This window comes from Osmia lignaria, chromosome 14 (assembly GCF_051020975.1).
Source record: "Osmia lignaria lignaria isolate PbOS001 chromosome 14, iyOsmLign1, whole genome shotgun sequence".
NCBI lineage: Eukaryota > Metazoa > Arthropoda > Insecta > Hymenoptera > Megachilidae > Osmia > Osmia lignaria.
The window spans coordinates 4,769,390-4,797,041 of NC_135045.1; the positions used below are offsets into that span (position 1 = coordinate 4,769,390).

General features: G+C 33.0%; 1 protein-coding gene across 1 annotated transcript in view; it reads left to right on the plus strand.

The window, feature by feature from the left end:
- The window catches only part of dally (division abnormally delayed protein), a 106,084-nt gene that overhangs the window by 51,959 nt on the left and 26,473 nt on the right, over nucleotides 1-27,652 (plus strand). The window contains exon 5 of the mRNA XM_034331177.2: nucleotides 25,247-25,527. Within this exon, the coding sequence (XP_034187068.1) occupies nucleotides 25,247-25,527 (281 nt within the window). The remainder of the gene's footprint in view (nucleotides 1-25,246; nucleotides 25,528-27,652) is intronic.

The following is a 27,652-nucleotide window of genomic DNA, read 5'->3' on the forward strand; positions in this document are numbered from 1 at the left end:
AAATAATTTCAAAGAATTAAAATATATCTGTGAATAGAGGAAGAAATATTTATTTTGGTGTTTGAAAATGTTATGAATTTCACAGAAGCTACAATTTTTGTTTTTTTAAGGAAAGTTAATAAATTTATTTATAATACATACCAATATTATTATAAAGCAAATGAAATTGTTAAATTTATTTTTACTGCCTTAATAACAATAGCCGGTGATATAACTATGAAGGCAATGATTTTACATAAAATATTAAATCTAAAATATAGAATAAAATTTTTTCATACGTGGCCTCGTTTTCAATAATATTTACCTGGTAGGTTACCCTTTACTCAATTAACTGTGCACTTAAGTGACATAAATGTGTTGTATATTTTGATGAAAATTGACTTTATAATATTTGCCTGCAATGTGTATCCTTAACTTAATTATGTGTGCACTTCAGTTACATTAAGCCAGCTATATATTTTGATGGAATTACAACCAACGACCTATTAGAAAAAAAGATTATTAGAAACACCAGTTAAATTTTCTCAAGTTAAAAATAAACTTAATTCATTTTTCATAATAAATATCTATACTGATAATTTGATCACGTGGAAAGGAACTTCTAGAAAATAAATTAATATTTATTTCTGGTATTTAATATTACCTCTGTATACAATTGAACTACTTTCACTTGCAAAATAGAATAATCTCAAAATAATTAAAATCTATAAAATCAGTGAAATTCTCACTATACCGTTCATTAATTAATTGAATCTCGATAGTCTGGAGATTGTTGCTTAATTTGCATATCTGTATTTACATGGCGTCGAGTCAATCGGTTAATTAAACGTGAAACGCAATACATCTGTCCTGTATATTCTCAGATAGGTAATCATGGCTTGTGTAGTGCAATTTAGTTGTCTAGTAGATGCACAGATAAACACTTGATTCCTTTAGCAGTTGTTGATTCATTTCACTATGCAGCTCATAGACATAGCAATAACATAATTATGAACCTATATCCAAATGGATAGTTTAATACCCTTAGGATATTCAATCTCGATAATTATCTCTAATACCATGTTCAGAATAAAAAGAGAAATCAAGAATCAATCATTAAAGGCATGCAAGAGTTTTCATCATATGTGTGGTCATTTTTTTATCGACACGTTAAATGCCTCATTGGTCACCAGTTGTTCGAGGGTTTTTAACCCCTGAATTCAATACCTCATTCACAAGGGAAGTTTAGTAACTAGAAAATAAAAAAAAAAGAATTGAATCTTTGCAAAACTGTAGTTCTAGTGGCAATAGTAACGAAGCTATCTTTTTTTTTATTTTGGCAAGAAAAGTGTGCTAAGGGTGAAAATACCCCCTTCAAAAAAATGATGAGTTTTCATATTTTTATGACCAGAAGTATGGAAAAAACATTAAATTGAAAATTATTTGCTCTCTTGAAAAATGTTTTTGCAAAATGAACTGGAACAAAAGTTAAAGAAGCAAGTTTCTTTGTCATTAATTTTATCGAGTTTTCTGAGAAATCCGTTTCGGGACGCTCTTTCAGCATGATCAAAATCATAAGAAAATAGTTTTCCTTGAATATTTATGAGTGAAGTCTGTTTCAGAGAATTTTCTTTGTGCTAAAATATATTTAACTCAGTTGCACCAAATATCGTGATTTAATAGAGCACAGATCGTTTTAAACTTTTCAAGACGGAACTACGTCAATTTCTTCCTTTTTATTTCCAGCGTGTTTACCGTTTTAGAGATATTAAGGAAGCAGTTTGTCAATTAAATTTTAGGTCTGTTTTTTAATATTTTTTGCGTTATATTGCAGGTATTCATAAATTTCTTTATTTCTTTTTTTATTATCTACGAGAGTTCAAAAATTAATTTCTAATATTTAATTTAACGATATAAAATCGCGGTTACAATTTTATTTCATCTTTCTCCGTGTTATTTAAAGGTTTTAACATAGAATACCTCTTTTTCGTTTAATTAAAAATGTTCCTTTATTGAAGCCGTGGACCATGCAGCACTCAACGTGTTAAATTTAATTTGTGCTATAAAACAATCTCTATTACAGTCAACGTGATAGTATTATAAAAAAAAGAAAGATAAATTGAACGATAATGCGTGATGTAGCCTCTGTTGATATGTTAAAGTAAATCGACGTAAATACATACTTCACCTCGATTTTGTTGATAATATATCAAACTAACTTTCAATTTTTTATTTAATACTTTGATAGCCTCATTTTGTATCAAATTCACGGCTTTTATAGTTTTATATTTTTTTCTAATTATAGAGCTAGTTATGTTAGGCAATTTGGATAATTTCATTATCAACTTGCCAGATTCCAAACTTTAATTAATATACATATAATAAAATGAAATAAAGAACGTTGGCATAAGAAATTAAATATTAAACTTGAAAATACATGACAGTTACTGTCAAAGAAATAATTAACAGAATAATCTGATTCCATTATTAAAAGGTGAAGTAATATTATTTTTAAGAAAAGAATAAATCATTTTGAAGCTTTATATTATTCACTTTATTTATATATTAGAGACAGTTTCATCTAAAGTTAGATAATTATAAATATTTTAAAAACTTATCGTCGTTATAAACACCGCATATTTTTTACAAGTGATATTTTGTAAGAAAGGACTTTTATAAAGATTTTAACGTAAATCGCATGGCATCGGGGGAATATACCCGAAAATAGTTTTCGTTGAGAAGAATTTTCGCTGTACGTGGATATCTAAATCATCCGGGCAAACAATTTATCGACGCCATACATAATCTATGCTTCTGGCAAATTGTCCAGACTCGGCTTTGGTTCTTGGTTTTAGTGCACCGATGACGTACATACATCGTGACCACGACTTCCTTGTAAACACCTATGTTCTTACATACATGGTACATATCAGACGTGTCACGTACGAATTAATAGTTTCATAACAAAAATGAACTTTTCAAAACCGTGAAGGGAACTAAACCAAATTAACGACAACAATGTAGAAAAATTAATTAAAAGAACAACGTTAGCTGCAAAAACAATACTTTTTAATTCAGCACTTGAAGTGTAGGAAATTGATATTTTCTAAAATTCTAAATTATAACAATTTAACATATCGTCATATGTTAATTTTGAATTACAATTTAAGTGTTATGAATTAACTAATATCCAGGAGGAATTCAAAGTTAAAAAAAATGAATTTTGTCTATACCTATAAAGATTAATTTATTATTAGAATAAAATTTTAATAGATTTTCATTCTGTATAAGAAGGTGTTTAAATTTTAAAAATTCAGAGGAATTTATTTAAGAGAATTCTCCCCAGAATTTAATATAAACGTTCTACTGATTAAATAGGAAGAAAATGAAATTCCACGTAATATTAAGAAAGCACAGTTAAATTACCATAACATTTTCCAAAGTTTACTACATAGCAGCGTTTAATTCTGAAACGTTAGATCGTTCGAAAATCCGGATGAATTTATCACTCAGGCTGATACACGCGATGGAAAATTTGTTGCAGCTTCGGCGAAACGCTATCAGGGGAACCGATTCCCGAGCAAGTAATAAATATTTTTTCCTTCTCTCTCTCTCTCTCTTTTTTCACTCTCTGTGCGTGTTGGTCCGTTTGGTGAGGGAGTATATACCAAAGTTAGCCGCGACTTTGCTGGCTCTGCTCCAGCCTCCTACGCGGTCGATATAATCATCCGGCATCCACGACCCACGAAGAACGACGCGTGGAGACCGCCGAAAAAAGAGAAAGAGGAGACGTGGAGAGACGAACGATGTGGAGGAAGAAGAAGAAGAAGAAGAAGAAGAAGAAGAAGTAGTATTGGCACGATGCCGGCCGAGGAATCAATGACCCATTCCTCCATCGGTATTTTCGGTGCCTACTTCGAATAATTGCGAGCAACTACTACGAATACCCTACAAATTCCCAGTCTCTTCGCTCTTTCGCGATGTTAGTCATGAATATCTTGTTATTAACTGTTCCGAACAGCTGGGATTCTCCGTATCATCCCGCATGATCTCTCTTTTTGATCTTTCACGAGAATGCATCTAGGAATTGGAACGTTCATCTCATACAGGTTGTCTCAAAAGAGGTGTATACTAGGGATGTGCGGGTACCCGATATTACGTGTTCGGGCGGTCTCGGAAAAAATCGGCCGGACGTCCGATACATGCGTGCAGTCGGGTAGCCCGACTATTTCGGGTTCGGTTAGGTACAATCGGACAGATTCGGACGAGTTCCCGCGACCCGCGACCCAACTCTCAATGCATAGTAAGTACTGCAGGTTCTCTATGATAGGTGTAGCGGAAGTCCTCCTCATCAGTGACTCAACAGCCCCCGGTATTAGATACAATTAGCCCCATGGACTATTATTTTATTATATTATTTGAATTATTCGAATAATTCAACAACTCTACATACAGAACTAACTCGTTTTCTATGAAACCTCGATAAACACAGAGAATTTCAACGACGCAACGGCTATTAAAACAAATTGTTACCGCGATTACGTAACATGCATCCACGTTGTTATACAAATTATTACCTTTTCAAATTAAGATATCCTCATCACGGTATTATCACGATGCAGAAGATCGAAGAATGTTATACAGGTTATTCCTTAATAATATAATTTCGCGTTATACCGTGATATAATGTGTACGAGTAATAACTGGCATGATCGTAATGACCACACGAGGTTGCTACTTATAAACAAAATGAAACAGTACTATCCTCTTTCTCTATGAGGATCGTTCAGAACCCATGGTTACACGCCATTATTCGGTTATGATCTAGCTATCTTAAATACGTATGAAACACCAGGAATCCAATCTTAAAGGATGAAACCGCTTAATCGGATATGGTCAGGATTCGATCGGTCGCCGACAAAGTTTTCAGAACGGCCGGCCGGATAAATAGTCGAGAGACCACCTTGCAATCTTTTTAATTGGCGCGGTATGCGAGGCCTGATAATTCCACGGGTATAAGAAATCGTCTTGGTTCGATAACTCCCGGTGTTACGGGTGTTCCGCGAAAGAACACAAATTCTCGGCTTTCGCGGTCGGAATTCCCGAAAGACACGTATTCAGTCTCGATCAGTCGGAGACCGGGTCCTCCGTGTTGGTCGTTGGCACGCGAAACTCTGAAAAAGAGGAAAGAACATTGGCGTAAATAGGACATTCTTCTAGGGTGGGCCAGGTTCGCAAAATTTTAGAATTTCCAAATTTTGCAATTTTAATATTTTAGAATCTTAGAATCTTAGAATTTTAGAATCTTAGAATTTTAGAATCTTAGAATTTTAGAATCTTAGAATTTTAGAATCTTAGAATTTTAGAATCTTAGAATTTTAGAATCTTAGAATTTTAGAATCTCAAAATTTTTGAGCCTTTGAATTGTAAAATATTAAAATTTCAAAACCTTGGAGTCTTAGAATTTTAGAATTGAAGTAATGAAATTGTTTCATTGACACCCAATATAAATCCAATGAAGAGTCGTACAAGACAGAGGACATACTGGAATAAAACCGATGTCCAGTCACACTGGACATAGGGCCGCAAAGGGTTAAAAAGGGAGCCTCAGGGAACCTGTTATACCCGAAGGAACCTGGCGCGTATCTAACTGTTCTCTCTCTGTCATTCTCTCTTCTCTCGCTTCACCATCCCATGGTCCTCCCTCTCTCCATCGTGCCCCTTTACCTTGTCTCATGAAAGTTTCCTTTTTTTTTTCCACGCTCATCTCTTTCCCCCTGTTAGAGAAGACTCTCTTTTCGTCATCCTCCTTCTTCTTCTCGTCGACGACCATGTGTTCTCTCTTCGTTCGTCTCGTTAGACGAGCGAGCAGACGGTTGGGAGAAACCAGGATAGAATATGGAATACCTGAATGAAGAGGGTTGGCAAAAGGTGGAAGAATTCAGCGACCGAGAGATTGCTGTTGCCATGTAACTGCGAATACACGATTTTTCCACTCGATCGATGCACTTGCACTTCTTTTCTTTTTACTTTCGTCCATTTTTTGCACGTTCTCGTTCCTTGCGAGTTCGTAAAGTTAACCGTTTTATCTGTCAGGATTTCCAATTGGGAGCGTGATTTCCAGAAATCACAGAAAACTACCTTTTGCTATTTTCTTTTTCTTCTTGATCGTTTCAGATAGAGTTTTATATACTTTTGTCAAAAGAAAGTTGATCATTCTGTAATTTATTTGATTTCGATTTATCTCATGAACATTTCCTAATCCTAATAATTCAGTGATTTAGTCAGGGATAAGCATTGATAAATTTCTCAGTCAGCTGGTTTAATTACTAGATCATTTTTTAATTTTCCAATTTCTGTTCAATTGTTCATTAGAATTCTGTGTTGTCACAGGAGACGCTGATATCCGTCATCGAAGTTCGATAACAGCTTCACATTAACAACGTAATTAATACGCGGGTAATTAATTGAACCGAGGAATTAACGTCAACGGTAATACCCAGTAACACGCAGTAATTTAATTAGCCGCGATGAAAGACGGAAGAACTGGATGCGCCCAATAAAAGCATCGATAAACCGTCCTTCCACATATTTATGATCCATGTACATACACATATTCAATTACCATCAGTAGTGAACAACACTGTAGCAGTGAATGAATAGTCATGTTTTATAATGTAACAATAGTATCCATTGTTAATACAACTACAAATTAACCATAATTCAGCAGCAGTAAGAAATTAAAGACAGTTTTAGGTAGCAACAATATTAATAGATATTAATTTGATCAGAATTTATTGCTCAGATTTTGATGGAGCAAAACTGAACTAATTAAATTATTTTTCCAGAAAATTAATATTTATTTATATATTCATTGGTATATTTCAGTTTACGAACAATTAATATTTTAATTGTAATATATTTAGTTTCTTACTAATAATATTTCATTTCTGATTCAGACCCTTTTATTAAATTTTTACAGTACTGTCAAGATACTGATTTCCTTTAACCCATAATTCTTTTACTGAGAATGGTATTGTTGGTATTTTAAAATAAAGACAATTCGGCCAACTGTCAAAAATAGTTGCGAAATAAAATATTGTAATTAATGAACTAAAGGTAATTAAATTAAATAACAATTATTGAAATTTTTATTTTATATTAATGATAATTTTCTGAGAAAACAGTATTATTGATTCAGTTTATTCTTCTCTATTGAATTCGCCATTGAAGTAATGCCCACCTCTTATGGTACATCCTGTGTAACAACAGATTGCAATCATATTGGATCATTCGGAGTGGTAATCGAATAAATGGCTCTTTTTTCACCTGGCCAACTGGAATCGAATCGTTCCATTTAGGTAAAAGGAGTCGCAGTCTCAATCGAGTCAATGGTTTACACGAAAAGGTCAAATATGTTGCACTGTCCTTTGGAAAAGAGAGTTAACATTCGACGAGCAGAAAGAATCGATTTCCAGCCACTTTGATGTACTTGTCTCGAAATATCCTCGAGAGTGGATTTTCAATCGATACGGGTCACTTTCATCATCGTGTAGGGGAAGGTAAAGAGTATAATCGAGACTGAAGTATAGCATTGCCTTTAGAGAGCTCTCAGAGCTTGATAAAAGTGTTAGAAAGTCGTAACATATAGTACATTTTATATAGAATTAAAAAAAAAGATACACACTTTATTATAATATTTATATTTTCTTATAAATTAGTAGTCACATATGAAACATTTAGAACTAAAGGGGTGCAAATGGCATTTGTTTGAATATTTTAATGAAGCATAGAAATAATTAGTTAAATCATTAGATATAATGTTGTAAATATCAACAATACCATTTGTATTTCTTTGGTTCTAAATAAATGCTCATATGAAAAAGTAGATAGTATAATTTTCATATTTCTTTTTTTACCATTACACCCATTACATTGGTAGTACTTGGACAATTGATACTTTCCATGGTCTTCATGGTAGCATTATTTCATTTTTCAAGAAAAAAGTATCTGTAGAAATGGACACATCTATCTCCATCAACTTTGAATTGATTTTGTTTCAGTTGAAAGCATTTAACCTCTGTTGTAAATACTGTTTCATCCTTTCTACGGTATAATTAGGTGTCTAGTTTCTGGTAGACCATTTTGTGTAATTAGGGTTGTCGGACTTAATGGGATGGTGTTACATTCGCTTAAAATATTAGCTGGCTTACTCAAGTTCCATACTCAGCAACGTCGTAAACGTTCTGCTATGTAAACTATAAACTTTTGGAAAATGGAAGAAGAAATTGAACTTCTTGATTCATTATTGTGGCATTTTGATTCATTACTGTGGCACTCATGAAGAATTGTTGCTATTAAGTGTACAAATTAATTCTGGGTCTATTTTTTAATTGAAGATTTATTTTAGAAAATTATAGCATTCCTGATTATTAAAATAATTGTTATCGTTATGAGTATTCTTGTACCATTTATAAAAGGGGTGGAAAAATATTCAAATGTAAAATATTAATTAGGAAGTAATAATACTGTAAAAATTTAATTAAAAGAGCTAGCATTGAAATCAAATATTATCAGTAAGAAATTAAATGCATTGAAGTTAAAATATTAATTGCCTCTTAACCCTGGAACGGTAGACTACAGAGAGAGAGCTCCGAATTTAATTTAATTTTGTATTTCATATTATTTTCATTTTATATTTTATGAGTTTGGGTCACGATTGACTCAGACTTCGCTGTTCAAGCGTTAATATGAAACAATAATAATCATGAATAAATGATAATTTTTTAGCAAATGGTTTCATCGGTTCAGCATATGTATCAACAACTGCACAAATAGTATACATCTTGAATACTATTTATAGCAGCTAATAATGTACAGAGTTATTATCTTTCTGTCGTATCGGCGGTATGCAATTGCATAAGCGTGTACTTAATGTAATTACCTTGTACTTAATTTACGTACACGAGAACGACGAACAGCCTGTTTAATTAAGTTACACCGATTCTAGTAATAATTTTGCTTCGATGCAACCTGCTTCCCTGTACCTTGTACCTTTCATTTACATTTAACACTTTAATTGTCTAATTATTTTACATGAGAATTTTTGTACTTTAATTTAAATGATCATGACTCGAGATAAAATTCTTGAAAAAATTGAACTCTACTATTAGAGGATATCTTAAAGTAGTGAAATAATGAGTATAGGGTAGATTAAATTCATTGAATATTCATAATCTATCGATAAATACTCATTTATGTTGTACATGATTCTTGGAGGATAAGAAGAGATTAGACTCTTAATAGCTGGTAATTATTAATAATAATTATGACAAAGTTTTGAATAAATTATAATAAATTTACTTGCTAGACCGCTAAGATTAGAAGAAACGATGATTTTAATATGCAAAGGAAAGGAGACTTTAATTATTCTTAATAATTTTAGTGGATTGTCAACTGATATCTGCGTAGAACACAAAAAAAATATATTAACAATTGCGATCATTTATTTTAAATTTTTATGAAATTTTAATAGATGTTCTGTGACTATATAAAAATTAATAATTACTAAAAAATTAGTAAGTTAAAAAACTGATATTAGATATAATGGTAGTAGTATTAAAATGAATATTTTAATACCTGATGATAATACCTTCAAGGATGCTTTATTTTAAACCACGCATAGCACATTCTTCCCATTGATAAGATATTATAAAACAACCCTGTCATATCACGATATCGTATGTCTTTCTTGATATGTTTGCGAAACGGAGACGTCAAACTTTTGCTAACTCTAATCCAAGCTCCATTACAAATGTTCGATAAATGGGAAAATATTTGAAGGACCATCAATTTTTGTAAAGATTTCAATTCGATTTATTATAAATAAACCTTAATATTTTGACGAAGGTGCTTTTGACGAATATTTTTAGAAAATTATAGTAACTCTGATTAATTAAATAATTGTTATATAACTGTGTCATTTATTGGTGACACTTCAAATCCATCCAATCTTAATTTTTCTATTTTTTTCCTTTATTCCTAAAAATCAATTTTCACATCAAAATTCAATCTGATCGTTTATAAAATAGAGCTTTAACTTGAAGTGCCAATCATTGTATAGCTTACTCTACATCGTTTAGTTTTCAAAATCGACGAACTCAAAATTCGTTGGGGTATAACATAGCTAACCTGACGCTCGTCGGATTAAAGCCAGACCGGAGTGGAAGCATTGTCGGCCCCGCAAAATACATACCTACAATCGATAGCATTGGAGTTCGATCCTGGACCATGGTCGGCGAGTCAAAGCGACTTGCACCGGCGAAGGATGCGTGGAATGCAATGGGCGCGCCGCGGAGTGCTGTTCTCCTCCACCCTTTGCTCTCCCTTCACCTTCTCTTCTTTTCTCTTCTGCTGCTTCTTCCTTCCTTTCTTCTACCATCTCCCTCTCGCTCCCATCCTTTCTGTCCCTACAGCTTTCTTTCTCGCACAGTGTCTCGCCGCATTGTACAGGATGCTAAACAAGTAATGGCCATGGTCTACAGAGATGATCCTGGCTAGCGATGGGACTTTGCTTGCAAATTTTCGAACAAGTCAAGAACATGCAGATTTTGAAAAATATAAAATTCTTGAAAACTGAAACGTCCTTAGATTATTACTATTGTTGTCATCTCAAAGATCTTTTTACATTATCAAAATTAAAAATTTTTTAAAGTTTTCAAAACTTGCAAAACTTCGAAGAATTTTATAAGGCTTTGCAAAATTTGTAAGTCTTCCTATTCATAAATTTCCTTAGCAAGAAGTTTTATTGAAATTAATGATCTAAAGTTGGTGCCTTCTCCCTTATTAGCTAATTAGTAATAATTTTGTGAAATAATTGAAAAGTTCTCCAACGGAAAGTTCTACTCGACGAAATAAAAGATATTAAAATGAAAATAAATGCGAATCAAGAAAATATTATTTAAATAATAATTGAAAATGAAATTGTGTATTGGGAAGGTATTTTATGGTTTAGCAGAAAAATACTAAAATAAGATTTTTTATTGATCTGATAAAATTACAAGTTCAATTCCAGCATCGTTATTTCCTCCTGTCTCGTCGGTATAAGATGGGCTAGTTACTCGAATATTACCGCGACGCCATTCGAGCTTTCGTGAATTAAAATCCATTTATTTGTGGCGATGGAAAACGGAAACCGGCCGAACTGGTAGCCGAGGACGGCTTGACTAAACGACGAGAACGGTTTCACTTATTTTCTTTACGTGTTTCGCGTAGCAGTGCTAAAAAAGGCAAGCCTTGGCGAGACGCGATCGACAAAAAGGCTCTCGTTCTGCTAGGATAATTCGCGTACATTGAAATTTACTGGCCGACTGGGACAATTTCTGTCTCTGAGCAGTTGAAGAAAATCAAAAACAACAGCATAAATTTATAATAATGTAGAACGTTACGCGATATGTTAGTGCAACCGGAAAGCAGGTGATTTTGTACGATAAGATAAATAGAAAATGTAGAATATATTTTAATACACATTCCTGGTTTACGAGAAAAGTGGTTTTAAAATTTTTCCAAATCTTTGTAGGACATAAATTAAAATCTATTCAAATATCGTAAAAATTATTTTGTAATTAATATAAAAATTACAATTTTGATCAATTTATCTTCTCTAAATTGATTAAAATATGATAGTTTTATTTATAATTAGATTCTATAGTCCATGATTGAGTGGCGCAGCGAACGTGTTAACAAGCTTCTTTTTATGGCATGTACACCCTTGAGTCACGCAGATATGGGTGGTGTAATAACGAACGTATTAGAAACACCAATAACACTTGCTAAATAGTTCAATGCACTCGTGCATGTTGCATGCAACTGTAATTGCCTTGTAAATACAACATCATGCAACGCACCAGCAACTTACGCTTTCATTACTGTTATCATTCTCATTTCACCACGTTTTGTCCTCTTTCCACCTCGTGTTTCATACCAGCTCTGTTATCACGAACCTACACGTTTATGGTATTTGTCTCGTTACGCTCGACTCGTTTGTTTATAAAGGATTGTCCCCAGAGAGTAATAAATACACCTCTTCTCCAAGAGGGAGAACAGGAGGGAACAGAAGCGAAATTTTCGGCAAGAATAACGCGTTCTCTTCTTACTTCCGGTTTTCTCCATTCGTGTCAAGGGAACGGATTAAGGTGGTTGTATCGTGAAATTCATATCAAAAATTCAAGATATTATTATATAAAGGAAACTATGCTAATTTTGCCTCTCACTAATCATTGACACTTAATTTTAATAAAAATTCATAAGAATCGAAGAAATAAAATATTATTTTTCTAAGTATGTAGTTATTTACTTTTTAACACAGTACGCTCGTACCTAATTGTAAGTTCAAACGTATATTTAATTTTTGTTCAATTACCAACTTTAATGGAAAAAGAGTAGGTGATAATTTTGTTATTTTTGTAAAAATAGAAACCAGCTTTTTTATTAAAATACGAAACACAACTACAAATTGAATTTTAAAATGTTATGCTAGTAATTACTTGCTTTGTAATAGGTATTGAAGGAAATTTAAATTTAAATTTTACCGAGGATCTATACATAAGTTAGCTACTGTAGAGTTCTGTTATTAAAACAGAGAAGAAAAAGCAAGGAACTTTGCTTTAAAAGTTCTCTCTTTAAAGTGGAACATTATGAAACTTTTCAAATCTTTTTCTTCTTTGATGCAGACCATACATTGTGAAAACAAATAAGCGAAGTAATGTTATGGTTGAGGAAATCTTTGAAGAAATACTGTTTTTTTGAAAAATAAAAATTTATTTTCGGGTATACGTGATGCATATTTTACGATTATTTAAGTAATTTAAATTTATTTTTCCCATTTATTTTATTACATCCGATTTCAAAGCTTGAATAAAATTGAATAAAAGCTGTTTGAATTGGATGAAACGTATATCGCATTTTATTTGAGATTTCCTTGCCAAACAGATTTAGTAATTGTTTGATGAGATTGATGTTCAAAAATAAAATAACGGGTTAAATTTATCAAAGAACCTTACAGTTCTCAAAGTTGAAACAAAACAATTAGAGAATAATTTAGAGAAATACGTATCTTTAAACAGTATAAGACCATAAACTGTCGTAAAGAAAAATTGTCAGAGAATTTCATGTTACATAACTCAGAAAGTCTCCAGAAAAACCGAAAACGAAGTTCTGTCTCTGTCAAGAGGAACGACTAGAAGTTTTCTTGTAACCAACATAATATAAGTTGAAAACTTCACTCTCAACGTCTTCGCAAAATGTTAAAGACGATTCTCCCTTCTATCCTTATTTATTTCTACGCGAAATAAATATTTCATATTTGTTCAAAACGAAAATAAATGTGTTTCTCTCCTGTTGCAAAGAATATTAACAAAGTGTCCACCTACAATTTCGATGAAACTTTAACCCTTGTTTTGAACAAATTAATCCCTCTGTTTATGAGAATTTTATCATCTTTTATTAAAGGTCTTCGAAGAATATATTCAAAAAAATATTCCACATATATTTTTTTTAATGACGAAATTTCGTATGTGAAGGGTGGGAATAATTCTTAAAATTTGGGGTGAAAAATTCGTACTCCAAGGAAATATTTCGGAAACTTCGGGTCAGTGATTTAGGTCAGTTATGAGCGACCGACCAGGCAAACTGTTTGTGTGACCTACATAAGTACACCAATCAGCTAAAGTGAAAAACTTTTGGCATGATATATGGAACTATAAAATAACTTTCCAAAAGGAGACATTATTATATATTCATTTATTTTATCATATCTGTGCAGTCTATACTTCAGCAGTTTTTAAAGTAATAAATTAACTTATAAATTATAATATTATCACTTTAGAAGATTCAGTATTCTAACGAGCAATTCTGGCAATTACTAAACAATTTAAATTTAATTCTAGATTTCTATAAATTATAATTTTTTTACACTTTACACAATTTCTTAATTCCACCCCTTTTATGGATTTGAAATGATACCAATAGATGGTGCAAGAATACTCATAAGGATAACAATTATTATAACAATTGAATTTACTACAATTTTTTACAAATAAATCTACAGTTAAGAATGAAGAAACATCGAAACATCTTTGTAGGTTTGGATCACGATTGATCCAGCATCCACCGTTCGATTGATTAATAGACACCATCGATTGACTCTGAATGGAATCGTTAATAACGGGTAATAGGTGATTGGAAATGGTATCCAACTCATCGATACCTTTCCTAACGATTCGCGTTTAGAAACGTGTGCCAACTAGTGGACGAGTGTCTCTGACGTCAACTCGGTTAAATTGGCTGAACTTTGAACTCGTGAGTAATCGGCCTGCCGGCGTTTCTCGCGTTTCATTCTTCATCAAGTTGGTCGAAGTCGAGAGACAGCCTGCAAAAGAACTTCGTCTCTCTCGAGTCTTGTCAACCAATGACGTGACTTCGGGACACAGTTCCCTGCTACTCGAGTTTCTCTTGCGAAATTGCAAAACATATCGCCGGGAAACTCGGAAGGAAAGTTCCGATTGTCGGTGTTGGTATGCGTCCTTCAAGTGACCATGTTGAAATTTATTTCCGTATTGGCTGGGTCAAGTTTGATCGAGTTCAGTGCCAGTTAAGATTGGAAATGGAAGAAAATTTCTTACTCAACTTCAATTACAATCTGCTACTTCTATTACATCTTTTATGCAATATCTTTTTTTTTTTTATTTAAGACTGTCGCTAACATTGTTGTTACAATTTAAATTTTTCATGTACCTATAACTTAATAATATCAACTTTAATATTAAGTTATTAAAATATTATAATATCATTACGTTTCCAATAAATCTGATACAAAATTTTAATTATTGGGCAAAAATGATGTCCCTCTGGTACCTCGAAGGACTAAAATTCAGAAACTCGTGAAATAAAGGATTTACTTTCTGAAAAGTACGTACAATTTTAAGAAGCATATAAGAATTTTAAGATAAAAGGTTACCGCGATGGAACTTCCTCTTTTATCTTGAATTTCGCTTCTTCAGAAGTTAGATTTCCCCGTTTAAAGATACACGCACCGGAGAAACTTGAAGTGAAGCTAAAATTTTGTTGAAAAAGTAAACCAGTGTTGTATCTCCAGCGTGAAATTTACATATGTTTAACTGACGCTGAGTTTACTCTTTACTCAACTGACTTTTCGTTAAACCTTTCGCTCCATGAACTTCAGCATTTAGTCGTAGTAGGATTATTAATGCTGAGAACTTGATTTTCAACTACTTTAAGCACACACATTCTACAGAGAAGTTTGGAAGTTCCTAATTTGCATAATTTTGTCATTTCTGAATTAGGTTTTTTGCAAGGAATCTGACAAACGAGGATTGTAAGAACATTTAAAATAAAAATTCATTGAGCTTAACAAGTTTTTAATTATCGTTTCTATTCAATAAACTATTTCGTATTTATGCTCCTATTATAATCTTTATCCGTATAGAGCTCTTGCCATAGTTTACTACAACATTGTTATACGGTCCATGACCTTATATTGAAAATAAAGCCCCAGAATGAAAAATGATACAGGACTTCTCAATCTCTTTTGCCATAAATAATTCACTGTTTTTATGACGGTGATCCTTTTATGACACAACCTGTATACAGGTTACAAATGACATAAAACGTATGGGAAATCTTAACTGGATCACTGTGCACACATAGAGACAGAGCTGTGCAAATGGGGATAATCTGTAGTTCCTGCTTAGGCGATGCTTTTGTGCGGGCGTTTCGCATTGAAATCCCCCTCGTCCAAGGGGGCCAGCCTCGTTTGTACCTGCACAAATCAAATGGGTTTAAACAACGTCACGTTGATAAACGAGGGTTTTGACTATGGCCAGCCTGGCTAAAACAGACGAATTAATTTCACGGTGGAATCGGCTCCGCTCCTTATCGAATTTCAACGTCGCATTCGCAACGATTTAATATTAGCTCTATCCCGTCGCTACGTTTATCGACGAACGAGCTTAATGACTCGCGAATGGAATCTCGAACGATTTTATTTCCCACGGTAATCGATATTTATTATCACTACTATTCTTTTCATTTTAGTTGTTACTCGCGGTTAATGGTGATTTTATTTCATTGCTACCGCTCAATAATTGGAACGTAAAAGTTTTATGGTACCGGCTTGCTATGGATCAACTGATCGAATGCTTCGGATGGTATTTAAGAGATTTAGTTTGTTACAAATAGTTTATATTTCAAAAAATGTTGCAAATATAATGCCATTTATATTTATAAAAAAAAGTGTTATCACTCAGAAATAAATTACCAAAAATGTGATACATATTCCATGAACTGATTAAAATGGTTTAAGTTCCTAAATTTCAGTTTTATTGTTATACAAAGAAGTTTTGAAATTGGATTTTAGATAAATTTTGTTTTAGATTAACTCGTTTATGGTCTACCCCTTTCCAACGCAAAGCTCTTTCCTGGGAGATTAATCACGTACTGAAAAGCATTGTCTGACAATATCCTATTATCCTTCATTGTTTTAATAAATTTATTCTACACTGTTTAATTATCATCCATAGAGACGAAAATTACATAGACCACGAATTAAAAATATTCTATGCAGTAAAAGAATAGTTTGTCGTATATTTTTCTCAAAAGCATTTATAAACATTCCGATCACTAAATTGTGCAAATTATTTCAATAATATCTATTAAAATTATTCAAGATACTTATTAATTATAGCATTATCAAAAGGCAAAATAATTTTGGCCTAAAATCTCTTTTCACTTGTGATAATTTAAAATATTTAGAATTTTTCTGTTTCACTAATAATAAAAATAATAATTAAAAATATGCCTCTGTTAAATACCACAATGTGTTATTATCCAACCAACACGCCAAGTGTTGACATCTTAATAAAGACAGCTGGATCTAATTAGTTCGGAATCCAGCATATCTTTCAATTACCATCACAATCGTCTACGAACTTAGATTTACGAGTGAACTGATTCATTCAGAAGCGATATCACGATACAACTCCCATTGAATGTTACAAGTTCAAATATGTGTTGAACAGTGTAATCGAATTAGCTCCATCGTCGGTTTCCTTCGTTATCTTGGAACGTGATCCATGCAAAAGACGATGGTTACAGCCGACAGCGTTGCGAGTACGTTATAATGCAGAGAATGAAGGTACAGCAGAGTGTTACGAGATTCTCCGTTCCACCCTGTCTGAGCTCTCCCAAGTCTGCTTTCGAAGCGACCGAGCTAATGGAAGTCTGTCATGAAATAAACTTGTCTCTACTTACGTACACGCAACGATACCTTTTCAGACGCTTCAAGAAGTCACAGTGTATGATACATTAATGTCGTTGGTCAGTAGAATGTGTACACAGTGTGGTCTTAATGCTTTCGTTGCCACAGTAAAAATGGACATGTGTAGCAAGGCATATTGAAACTCTAATTGAAGCGTTAAGTGGAAAATTAGCTATTTTTAAATAATCTCAAAATGAAATGTAAAGTGAGTAAAATTGCGCAGTCAAGAAGAGTGAAAAAAAAAATTAAATATTTTAGTACTTTAAAAATTTAATACAGTAGTGTTGGATATTCAAATGTTTTAATACTCAAAAATTTTAATATGCTAGTATACTGGAGATTCTAATATTTGAATACTTGGAAATTTTTATAATTTAGTATTGAAGATTCAGATACTTGAATATTTAAAAATTTTAATAATTCTGGTATTGGAAATTCAAATATTCTAGGATTGGTAATCCGAATATTTGAATACATGAAAATTCAAGTATTTTTAAACTTAGGAAGCTAAATATTCTAATTATATCGAAGTTCCAAGTATTCCAACACTTAGAATTCAAATACACAAAAATGTATACCCCATATGCTTTCTTTGGGTTTACATAAAATTTTCCAGGTATATATAGTGTGAATACATATACTTAGATACATATGCATAAGAGGAGGAAAAGTCAGTCGTTTGTCGCTTTCGGTATAGTAGAAGGTAAAGTTCCAATAGATATGGTATTTTATATTCTTCGCCATGACTCGTGTCGTCTGGACAGGACATACGAGCATGTGTATGGATAGTCGAGGACCCTCGGAATGGTATTGTCTCGTAGGTAGGGCAGGATGTGTTATTCATCAGTGTTTGAGGACAGGCCTTGCACTCTGCACAACTTTTCTGAATGCCTGTCATAGCGGTATGAATCTTTGAAATTCCGAGTTCCACTTGTTGACGGAAGGAATTGAAATACGATTCTTGAACAAAACGTTTCCCTATACCGTTAATACAGGTGGTTTCTGTATGTTTTAAATCATTTACACTCCTTTTTTGTTTGATTATCAAGATTAATAATATTTTAGAATTTTCATGTTGTATTATCTCAAATTAAAATAAAAAATTTTAATTGAAAATTCAATATTGTAATGAAAATTTGCTTGTTATTTAAAATTCTTTATTCTTCAAGAAATAAATTAGAAAAGTTTAAATTACGACATAACTACTATGATATTGCTTTTTTGAAAATTTTTAAGTAGAATGAAAATAGCTTGAAAGACAATGAAATTTAATAAAGCAGTTGATTTTTAAAATCATTTTAATTTTCGGAGCACAAAAATTGAATATGTAACTTGGAATTTTGAATACTGCAATATGCATATTAATGATAAACAATAAATCTGGTTACTTAAATTGCACATACAGGGATGAATATGTATATTCGATTTGAATGTAGCGTATGATGAAAAATAGATGAACGAAAATTCTATTTACGGATTCGATGAACTATACGAATATATGTACAGTTCGATGTCACTGTTTGCATATTGCTTCAGCACTTTCGATTGTACAGATTGTGTGTATCTATGCAAATTTCGACACGAATGGAGCCCAAGGAAATTTTGGTATGTATGAATACCAGAACCACGGTGCAAAATCAATATACAGGGTGTTCCGCCACTTTCCATACAAACTATACCAGTGTATTCTACAGCTAACAATGGAATCACAATGTCATGTAACAAAATAGATGTTTTATCAAAATATTGTGAAAAAAAGAAAATATGATAATACATATTATTATATAGAAGAAGAATGATTATTTAATTATATAATAAATCAATATTTTTCATTGGATTATTATATAAAATTAAAGAGCTGCTTAAAAACATGTGGAAAAATATTTTTATTGTTGGGTCAAGATCGACCCAGTATCCATTGTGCGTATGATTACATATCGTGCTACCCACTGTCTGAGGGTTAAATATGGAATTTGAAGGATTCCCATTCTAGCATTCCAGCCGTTTATTCACACGTTGTCTACCACAGTGGAAACGGACGTGTGTGGTCTGACAGATTGAAAGTAATTATTAAGGATACGGACAGTTAATTTGCTTTTGTGGAAGAAATATTTTTGCAAACAGTATTTTTTATCCGACTTCGAAAAAGGAGGAGATTACTCAATTCGATCAGTATATTTATTTTTACTATTTAGCAGAGTGTATCCGATTCTTCGTTGAACAAATATCTAAATAGTTCCATTTCATTCAACGTCGAGTATTTCTACATCTGTTGGTGTATTCATCCTTCTGTGCTATGTAAGCCATAGAGCATTCATCCAATATTGGATATCCTCTGCTCATCCTTTCAAGTTCTTAGTACCGTTTACATCTTCGTTCGTTTTTATCATTCAGATGAGTATCAGTAAGATTAAACGTATTAAATTCGTAGAATCCATTTTATACGTTGAGATATTTAAATAATATTATTCCTTTTCAAAGAGTAATTATTTCAAAGTCTTTATTGGTACAAATGTGAATAATATTATTCCTTTTCAAAGAGTAATTATTTCAAAGCCTTTATTGGTACAAATGTGAATAATATTATTGCAAAATTATTAATAATATTATTACAGAAGGTTATTAATCTTCCACTTACAGTATGCAATTAGACTATTATAAAATAAATTGGTCATTGCGATATTATGGCTTCCTTGATACCATATGACTTTAGCAATGAAACTTTTTGATATTTGCAAATTTAAAAATTTATAATTTAAAAATAAAACTTAAATATAATTCCATCAATGGATAAAAGTATATTATGGAGGGGGAGGAAAAAGGTTCCACAAAGTGTATGGCTATCAAAGGGTTAAAAAAAATGATTGAAAATTAGATTTTTATTCCGAATTAATTCAACCCAAATAATGCACCATGGATAATAATTCTTTATTTACAACTATCTATGTGTATGTCATCCTCTAAATAAAACCAAAGAATATTTCTTGGAAATATTGTCTCTCTCAGGGGGGTCGAATTTACACCTTTGCTTATCATTTACCCATGACTCATCTGCGCGAGGGGGATTATTCGGTGTATGTGGCATCGGAGTGAAAAAGAGAAAAGAGCGAGAAGACCGGAAGGAAGCGAGTCTAAACGAACCACCAAACCAACACTGTACATAAGAGATATCGCGTTACCGGTGAACAGTAAGATTTCACGTCATTGTCCCTGTTAACGACGCTCTGGTTGTTCTATTGCGCTAGAATAGCGGTCTCGACGTTCATTCACCCTACTGTCTTGCCATCGATATCGCGTTATCGCCGACATCGATACCACTGCCACCCTCACCGTCCGATTTCGTGGTAACATCGAACCGCATATCGATTGTTCACGGACCACCCTGGCGGCAGTATGCAAACGAAGGGGATATCGCAGTCGCAGGATTTCCCGTAGTAGTTCGCTCCTATTTTTTTTTTCTTTTTTCTTCTTTTCCTTTCTATTTGCCCGGGCGATCAAATAACGAGCAAGTTCTGATTTCGCAGAGCTGCTGATCCTTGTAAACGAACTGCCGTTTCTACGACCGTGGAAAATAATTACGAGAATCGATAAAACGTAAAGGAAACTTAAAAATAATACTATAGGTACCTACTTTTTTAGCAACGTTTTGGAGCATCAAAATTTTTCTCCTTTTCAAGCTTCATTAGATATTTTAATTAACGATAGAAAATTAGATAGAATCACTTTGTAAATGAGAATAATATTTAGGATATTGACATTAAAAAAACATAAAATTATCGTAATAATAATTCAAGTTCAATCTTAAAAAATGGAACCATAAAATTTAGAAAATAGAAATAATATGAAATATAGAGTTAAATTAAAATTGGGGCTCTCGTTTTGTAAAAATTACAAAAACAAAATATTGTCTCTATAACTGAAATAAAACGAGTACATTCCTCAACATGAATACACTTGTTAGTGATGATAAATTGACCCCATAAATTATAATAAATTGCTTGTTTCTAGCAATAATGAGCATCAAAAGGATCTTAAACGTTTCTTTGCTGAATACATGTATAAGTACCATAAAAATAATGAATGTCACTCACATATGAATAATATGACAGTCAAAGCGTTAATAAAAATGACGTTATTGAATAAGAAGAAGTACAAACATCACACAAAGGAGTAAAAAAAAAAAAACACGTGGACGACAGAGAAGAAGTATGTCCAACAATTCTTCTCCCACGCAGTTTCGTGTTACGAGACATCGTTCTATCGAGATACAAAATCGTTTCAAGTCCCCGACCACGCGGTCCATTATCATACATTAACGTCGGCACGAAGAGGTCGCGGGAGGTTCGGTATGCGTGCGCTTATCACGAGATAATCCCTCAATCTTCTAATCTTCTTCATTTGAATCGCGGCGTAGAAAGAGAATACATTATTATAGTTTATATTTCGGGTCAAGGGTGACGCGTCTACTCGAGTAGAGTTATCGGCCGCCTCCTTTCATTTCACGAAGGTGAAACGCCGAGTACTCATGCGGAGGAGGCGGAAGATCCTCCTTCCTCGGTACAATGGCGTGGGAGGCCAAGGAAAGAGTAACTTGCAAATATGCGTACTAAAACATCGTGTGATACCACTTTGATTACCATATTTATTAATCTTTTTCCAAATCCGTGTGTATTTCCCAAACAAATTTAATGTAGATAATAAAAAATTTTAACCTTCTGTATTTTAGATTGTAATTGTAATTATTCTGTCTTGCACTTTTGAAACCAGCGTCCAAGAAAGGGTTCTTGGTTTGAAGTTGTAGACTATAATTTTCTTAATAATCACCTGTAAAAGTACCTTTAGAGTTTTTTTACATTTTTCAAAAGAAATCTCTCTTAATTTTGAGATACAATACAGGTTATTCACATTCGTGTGAATAATGATCGATAAATTAGCAAAATCAAGGGTATCGAACAGGAAATGGATGTCAAAACTTGGACAGGTTGTCGGGGCAGATTATAAACCTTCATCGGAGAAAAGAAAAGAGGTCACCGTTTATCGTCGTCGAGCTATTATGAAGCGTTTTGCTGCTGTAATTGGCGTGTTCTTCGTTCTACTTCGACTTAACTGAAACTAATGCATCGTAAAGTGAAAAAGAATTGTTGAACCCGGATCTTACGTTCGTCGAACGATCGTTTTATCTATCCAGTTATCTCGGTCGTTAGGAAATCCTTGTTTTACACGTTTAATATTAGAAAATAACTATTGCCAATTATTGACTCTGTTTCATTGCAATCGCGTCCTTATATCCTTATTTTCATAATAAGTTGCATTACTTGGCTAAAATTTGGAGAATATAATTTTAAAAAATATTCTATATCCTCCGGTGCCTAATTTGACATTGACTGATTTGTTAATTTAATTAATTTATACAACTTAATTACATTACCCAAAACGTTCAAATGATTGGATAATAAGCACCTGTATACAAAATCTCAAAACTTCTGAAGATAAAAATACTTAATTATGCACAAGATAAAAAATTATTTCAAAATAGGTGCCTCTGAAACTTCATCTTACTAGCAAAGGATAAGAGTGCTCTTGAAAGACACTTCTTCCAACGATTATCCTCTAATTTCAAGAAGTATCAGAAGCATCTTATAAAATAATTTGATACCTGTTCCCTATAAAGTGAAACGAGTCGAAGGATCTATGCTAATGAAATCACTAGACGAATGAGAGCAGACATTAAGAAAGAACAAAGGAAAAACGACGAGGAATCCCGTCGAAAGCATAGAATCTTACTGTAGAAGGGGAGGATAACGCAGCAAGATAAAAAGGAAATCGACGAAGATGAGGAGAGCGATGTTTGCACGCCCACGCGTGCCGTCTTAATTACGACAGGGCCGGTTTTACGATTATACCGTTTCGAGAAGCTCGACCGTCGGCTTATTTCCTTTTATGGCTGGCGTTAAAAAGTAATTGGGACGAAAACGGTCGTGGAAGCACGAACGATAACCTTAATGACAATCGCGTATGCAAACGTTTCTATGAACATGCCTGCAATACGATCAGCCATGAAATAAGCTAACTATTAATCCTTGAGTAGACTCTAGCTTATTCGGCAAAATTGGGGTTGTTTATTGCAGAAATCAACTAAAATTTAAGTGGAAAATTTGGTACTTGACATTTAGTACTCAGGTATCTAACGAGTAATTCGGGTACCCGGGTAATTTTTGTCTACCCGGATATCTCACAAGTAACCCGTATACTTTTTGGAAGCCCAACTACAAAGAGCACTTTTCACTTCTTTAGAGAAATTAATTACTTCGCTAAATGAATGTCTACTCTAAATTCATTAAAATAAAACCTTAAGTAATAACTAGCACTTATATACTCGTTTCGACTTAACATAATCTACTTCGTCATCAACATTTTTACCATTATAAATATTGATATGAAATTACCATGACTAGATTTTCCAGAAAAAAGGAAAACACGATTGAAGATAATAATATCGCTTGACACTCGTAAATTATAAGCTCTATACCGTGGTGATGATAATTCTTCGTGCTTCTTGCGAACGAATACATTAGTGTCGGTTACGTGACGAATGGACGATTTTACAGTGAACGCGAGCGGGACTCGTTTAATTTCCGGAAAACAGAGCCGTGAAACGCGAACCGTTTCAGGGAATGAGAAATGTTAAGTCGGTGAAAATTCGACATAATTTTTTGCAGATGGCGAAAAGTTAATTGCATTCGCCATCTGCGGCAAGTCATCGACCGCGAATTCTTTTTTCACCGATGTCGCTATTGAGAAAATTGAAGTACCCGCTGACGAGCTGTACGATGATAAATGCATTCATATTTCAACGAGTGAAAGGGTTCAATCTAGCTGAGCACATGGTAATTTTGTATCGACCTACTGCTTTACACGTTTCGTTGGAAACCAGAATTGAAGTGTAGTTACAAGAACATCAAAATGTAAAAGAACTTCTTTTTCTCTCTTAATAATGTTTATTTATACGGCCATTATTTTTCTTCATTGAAGTATTTATTTGAAACCTTTCTGGAAATATCATGTTTTGAAAAAAATGTTCTTTTTTTAATATACTGTTATTAAACTGAATTCCATACGTTTTATTGTATACAATTTTCAATTTATTCATTTATATTGTACTTCATATTGAGTCTGGTTGACACTACACGTTTTATTCATAAAATTCTTTTTTATTAAATAATGATTATTTATAAGGCTATTAATATTATTCAGTGAAGTGTGCAATTGATAAATTGTTATATTGTTTTATAATTTTGTTCTTTTAATATATTGTTATTAAATGAAACATATTTCAGTTTAAATTCCGTATGCTTGATTGTATACAATTTTCAGTTTATTCATTTTTATTGTGTTTGGTAGTATACACGTTTTATTCATTATATTTAAATTAGTTTGAATAAGTCTTTTATTGCTGATATTCGATTTCTTCCTCTAAAATATGCAGGTATCTACATTTAGTGATAATTATTCTATTTATCTAATTAGAAATATTCGTATTATTTACTTGAAGCTATAAATAATAGAAAATAAAAGTATTTTCAAAATATTAGATAAACTTGAGCTTTCCTCGAGCCAGTATCGAGATTCACTAAGAAAGAGATTCACTAGACAAACGACTAAATTATTTAACCCATCAACACTATCCCAGACCGTAACGCCCTTTCTTTTCCATCAACAACCCATAACAAAATTTCCAAGCTTAAAGCATCTCGTATTTCTCAACGAGCCAATCAATTTACGAAAAAAATTTCTGTCCATTGAACGTGCAATAAAGCAAGAAAAGACGCCGTAGCGAAAGAACAATCAAAGGGTTATTTTTAACACAAGAATCATAGCCCGTTGAACCTTGAATTGCAGAAGGGTAAAGAAAGATATGTTGACGTGTTTCAGGTGAGAAAAGTGTGCGGTCGTTCGGAGCTGCAGCCATCGAACGAAGGGTCCGTTACGGGTTCGGATGCAGCTGCAACGGGGAAATCGACGTCGAACAACTTGGAGATGCACGCAGCTGCATCGGCTGGCACGCATAGAACAGTACCAACTCAGTTGTACGTGCAGCTGGGTAATTTCTTGGCCAGTGTCGTCAGATCAAGGACCTTCTACGGCACTTTGGCCGACACGATCTGCGAAGAGTATCCTGACAAACGATGCTGGAATGGCGAACGCGTCGGAGAGTGAGTACACTTGTTGTTTTATCTTTCATATTTGTCTGCACGTTCATTTGAGATCCTCAGAAAAATATGCACCGTGGTTAACCCTTTGACTGCTGCGGATGCACATGTGCCTCCAGTAAAGGCTGTCAGTGTAGACTGCACTCATATCGTCACCTGATATGATCAGCATTGTAACTAGTTTATGCTAGGTTTATAGAAGAGCGATTTACAAATTTATTGACTCTATTTTTTTACATCTGCTAGTGTAACAAGCTTTTGAGTATAGCTTTTTTCTTTTCTTTTGAGTATTTTTAAATTTTAAACAAAATATTTTTTATAATTCAATATATAATCTTTTTTAAGACAAAAGTTAAGAAATGTAGAGTTATAATGTTTCATTTTTAAATAATTCCTGGACAGAAAGAAAATTTTCTCAAATACGTTTGTATTATAGTTAAAAAGCAATGTAGTAAAAGTTAGTGTTGTTCATATCAGGTGTCGATATGTATATTTGGCGATTGTTTCTATCTGGTACATATGATTACCTAGAAATTATCAGTGTTTGTTACTAATTGCATATAGTCAAGGACCCAGTTTCTGATCACTTAAGAGTAACTATATATCACGGTTTTTTTAACGTGCAAGTAAAAATATTAATCAAATTCGAAAAACTTTATTATTCGAATAAATCTATGATGATGTTAATTTTTAAAAAATAGGAAATTAATTAGGAGAAATGATATAATTTGTAATTATTAAATATTATAAAATTTAGTGGTAAACTGGAAAATAGATACAAATATAGGAAAATATTCGTTACATTTCATTTTCCCCAGGGAAGTCTACGAGGAAGGTACTCACCCTCATATTTAGCAGTCAGAAAGTTAAAAAAATATTTATTTTCAAAATATAAATCATTAATAGTTGAGAATTTTGAACTTTAGGGTACTTCATTTAAATTTTAGCAAATTTGCATATGACTGCATTCGTTTAACAGAACCGGTACATACAGAATGACTCATTTTAATCCTTTCACCCAATTATGTTCCAAATTATTTGTTATTCGAAAAGTGTTTCAAGTGAAACTTACTTTTTATCGAAGAGGGTAATTCATAAAAGTAGGACCGGTATCTTGTGAAGTGTCGTGATAAACAGCCGCTTCTGCTTCGAGTGTATTCCCAGTTTATGTCTTCGGCGACGGAAGCATTAAAGTCGTATTCGAATTCGTACGTGGACTTTTACGAGCCACGGCACTTTTAACGTCGTCGATCCTTCTTGGAACGACAAAACGTCGCCGAACGACAATACATGATGCTTTGAACCTCTTTTACACTTGGCTGTAAATACGGGATTTACTAACGCGTTAGGAGATTTCACTATTCAACCCTCGAATAACGGAGATGAGTCTTTGTTGATTTAATCAATGATTTACAATTTAAATTTTAAAGCCACTAATTTTACAACAAAATTGTCCAATGTTGCTCTGATAAGTATGGGTTTTCATAATTTTTGAAATTTCAAATACGCCGTTCTGAAATATCTAAAAATAGGCAAAATTTAAAAATTTTGATTTTTTGGAAACATATATCTGGACCTCAGATGTCACTTTTTTGAAAAAATGACATTTTACATGTATCTTGTATCAAATTCTTCATTCTTCCTGATAGTAAATTTTTGAAAAGTAGAATAATTAAAATATAATTAAAATAATTAAAATATAGTAGAATAAGTAAAATATTTTCACAAGAAATTGAATATTTAGTTAAGTCAAGAAACCTAGTTTCATGAAAAATGCAAAAGAAGAAAACTTCTGAAGACAATTCCGTCTATGAATAATTCGTTTCATTCTTCTTTCGTCGCCGGAGAACAGGTGCATCGCGTATCGATAAATGGTTCGCCATTGGAAAGGGTTCGTAAGAGAAACGTGTTGGTTCACAGTATGCTTGAAACATGTTCGTCAATGATCGAGTCATCGTTCCGGAACGATTTCCAAGCACGTACACGGTTCTCCTCGTTGCCGGTTGATTCTTTTCTCGGTTTCTCTGTCGATCTGTCTCTCCCTATCAAAGGCGAGTGGCGAACAGCTTTAGCTCGCGATAGAATCGCCGTGGTAGACGCATCGGGCAAAAATGAGCTGCATCAGAAG